At 34.1% G+C, this 3,641-nt stretch overlaps 1 protein-coding gene across 1 annotated transcript; it reads right to left on the minus strand.

The window, feature by feature from the left end:
* Positions 1-759: 759 nt before the first annotated feature.
* Positions 760-2,427, minus strand: LOC110719201 (zinc finger BED domain-containing protein RICESLEEPER 2-like). Its single transcript, XM_021898101.1, has 5 exons — positions 2,307-2,427; positions 2,175-2,218; positions 1,835-2,084; positions 832-1,717; positions 760-763 (listed from the first exon to the last, which is right to left on the minus strand). The coding sequence occupies exons 1-5, from the start codon at positions 2,425-2,427 to the stop codon at positions 760-762; spliced, it is 1,305 nt and encodes a 434-aa protein (XP_021753793.1).
* Between the last annotated feature and the right edge of the window lie 1,214 nt (positions 2,428-3,641).

The raw sequence follows: 3,641 nt of genomic DNA on the forward strand, positions 1-3,641 counted from the left end.
CGCTTGAACCATCTTCAATACAAAAATATTACACAAATATGTATAAACAAAGTCATATTAAGATATAAACAAACTTGATTTTATAAAATAAAAAGATAACGATGCATTACCTTAGGAGTCAAAGAACTCCGAAATGGATCTAGAGTACGACCTCCCGTACTAAAAGCAGATTCCGATGCAACGGTCGACAATGGGATGGCTAGTATGTCACGTGCCATGCGATTAAGAATCACATAACGCTGACCATTCTTACCCCACCATGTCAATGCATCTTGTTCTTCCTCCTCCGGCCCTAATTGATCATTTAAGTACCTATCCAACTCACTTATCGCATACCCACTTGTCCCCTTCAATCGTTTTGCTCTTTCTTTTAGTTTCCTCACATAATCGGAACCCACTCCTTTACTATTATCAATATCCATTGACATATTATCTCCACAATCTGGAATATTAGAAGTAGCATACATTTTTCTATATTCCTCAAATAAAGAGTAAGCGAACTCCTTCACATCATTAGCAAGTTTTGTACCCTTTTCCGGTCCATGCATATCCGTTAGTGTCAATTCAACAATGACCATCTTAGAGTGAGGGTCGAGAAGAAGAGCAACATAAATGAACTTATTCATCTTATCCACATCCCCCCAATACTTATCAAACTTTTTTTTCATTGCAATGGCCATGGCTTGAAAATTCAAGTCCTCACTTTGTTCCCAATTATTCAACATATCATACATAGAAGCAATTTCTCCTAAACCTTTATTAGCTGTCACATAATGGGAACCAGAAATTCGTTTAGTTAACAGATAAAACCCCCCTAGAAACAAAACCAACCTCTCCACTTTTTCCCAATCTTCGGGTTCGGGAGGCCTTTCATTGTCATTCAAATCCTCTCCATCAGGAAGAGATAACCCACTAAAAACACGTCGAAACTTCAAAGCCGTTTCCAACATTATGTATGTGGAGTTCCAACGAGTGGGGACATCAAAGGATAAAGAAGATTTTGAATCTATGTTTGCTTTTTGCACAAGATCTTTGAATCTAAGTATTCTTGCAGGGGAATTCTTAACATATTTCACAGCATTTCTAACTCTATCAATGCACACACCATGTTCTCTAATACCATCCCACACAATTAAATTAATGATATGAGCAATGCATCTAACATGAAGATTTTTTCCATCATTTATACATCCTGTTCTTCTAACCATTCTACTCAAGTGTGCACAAGCAACATCATTTGAAGAAGCATTATCAACAGTGACAGTAAAAAGTTTATCATCAATACCCCAATACTCTAAACATGCCTCAACTGCTTTTCCAATAGCCTCTCCTTTATGACTAGAAATTGGACAAAAATTTATGATCTTTTTATTCAATTTCCAGTCATTATCAATGAAATGAGCTGTAAGACACATATAATTAATTCTTTGTATTGAAGTCCAAGTATCAGTGGTCACAGAAATTCTTTGACATGTCTTAAACATTTCTCTCAATTTCTCTTTTTCACTATAATACAACTTTAAACAATCACGAGCAATGGTAACACGAGATGGAATGTGAAATTGTGGACATGCAACTTGCACAAAGTGCCTAAAACCGGGTTTTTCCACATGCTTAAATGGTAACTCATCAACAATAATCATGTGAATCAATGCCTCTCTAACATCATTCATGTTAATAATCCTACTCCCACACTTTAATTCACTACTCTCATGTTCTTGATCAAAATACAATTTAGTTTGCTTTTCTTTGCCCTTTTCTTTTTCTATATTAATAGGATTACCGAGACATGATTCCGCATGGTTTTTAACATTTTTTGAACCATTAAGATTACCATCAGCAGCAAAAGTTTTAGGACAGAACTTACATTCAGCTCGTAGTTTTCCATTCTCGACGTACTCTAAGTAATATTTCCAATACTCAGCTTTCCTCTTACTTTTTCTGTTCCATATATATTCCCGCCCCGCTTTTAGCTTCTTATCAGGAGGCAAAGTAGATTGCAATTCTTCCATATCCTTTTCAGAAAGTGGCTGTGACGTTTGTTCAGAAAAAGAAGCAGACCGTTTGGATTGAGAGCTCTCCATCTACAATATAATTATATACAATATAAGTAATTTTAAAGTAACAATTATATACACATACCATTTTATAAAAAAAATTTAAGAGCAACTTACATTGCAAGAATAAGAATCCGTGGTTCCTTGACTTCCTTCACTCCCTGCAAGAATAAAAACAAAAATAACAAACAACTGCAAACAAAAAACTTGTAGGATATTGTTGATAACAAACAACTGCAAACAAAAAACTTGTAGGATATTGTTGATAACAAACAACTGCAAACAAAAAACTTGTAGGATATTGTTGATAACAAACAACTGCAAACAACCTTTGGTAGCGGCACTTAGAACTTAAGAGGAACACCCCCATTTGCACAAGAATGTCAAAAGAATTCAGAAATCATAAAATGTACCTATCAGATGGATAACATCCACATACAAAATAACAAAGTACCAAATAGAATATAATGTACTAGTTATGATTATGCCATTTAAGCATTAGAGTATTACTTATATCCTAATCTGTATTAAAATTGTCAATTACTGAAAAACAAAACATGAGGTATATGACAGTCATCAAGATGTCCTGATTCAACTCAAAACTTTTGCAATCTAGTTAAGGCTCCTTATCTGCACCTATTGCCACAAAGGTAATAACTAGGCTGGATAGTCAATGAGATCGAGTGGCCTTAGTTGTAAACTACTTCATATAGACAACTACGTACCCTTCTGAGTCTTTGCCCATTGGAGCAACAAGAGGAAGAATTATTCCCACCTCTTGTTCTCTGCCAACCTTCTATAAAGAAAAAAAAAAAAAAAAAAAAAAAAAGAGAATGAAAATCACGTAATCATTACAATCTAAAACTCTCCTCTAACACCAAAGAATTTATTTCATCTAAGTAAGTTTAAAATTTGATTGCCAAAAATAAGCAATTCAATTGGTGCAACACATTTTAGCTACTTATGAATTATGATGCATGAAAATGGCAATATGTCACCCAACACGGCAACAAGGCTTAAATCCTATGCGAAGTCACTGAGATAAACTAGACACGAAACTCATGAATCAACCCGGTCTGGTCCATTTTCATAATATGTCACCATCTTACATATAATTTAGTTAATGATTTGCTTACCCAAATTACTAGCTCTGTATACAAGGAATCTCTTTTATTTCTGTGAATAATAACCAAATGCTTGCTCTCGATTTTTATATCATTACATGAACTAGGTAACTAAAATTGATTGCCTGGAATAATGTGATTTAAAATTAGAATGCTAAATGGGAAATCAAAGTCAGATGATTAAGACTACAATTAAATAAACAACACACTACAGAAAGATCATAACAATATCCTAGTATCAGCAATTAGTTTGACATCCAAGGTCCAAGATCAACAATACTAAAAAAACTTCATGATTTCAAATTCTAAATTACCACCCTCGTATTCTCTTTCATCTGTCCAGCTCCTATATTTCACTACTTTTACCCTTCTATCATACTCCTTCAGCTCTCAAAATCAAATCACAGACAATAAATTCAATGTAATATCTTGCTCTATTCCCTGTTCTATTAAAATTCGA

Source organism: Chenopodium quinoa, unplaced genomic scaffold, assembly GCF_001683475.1.
Source record: "Chenopodium quinoa cultivar QQ74 unplaced genomic scaffold, ASM168347v1, whole genome shotgun sequence".
Classification (NCBI taxonomy): Eukaryota; Viridiplantae; Streptophyta; class Magnoliopsida; order Caryophyllales; family Amaranthaceae; genus Chenopodium; species Chenopodium quinoa.

Coding starts and splice junctions, on each gene's coding strand:
- LOC110719201 (XM_021898101.1), bottom strand. CDS start 2,427: ATGGGGGTGTTCCTCTTAAGTTCTAAGTGCCGCTACCAAAGGTTGTTT. Junction 2,219..2,306: donor TTATCAACAATATCCTACAA/GTTTTTTGTTTG, acceptor TTATTCTTGCAG/GGAGTGAAGGAAGTCAAGGA. Junction 2,085..2,174: donor CGGATTCTTATTCTTGCAAT/GTAAGTTGCTCT, acceptor ATTATATTGTAG/ATGGAGAGCTCTCAATCCAA.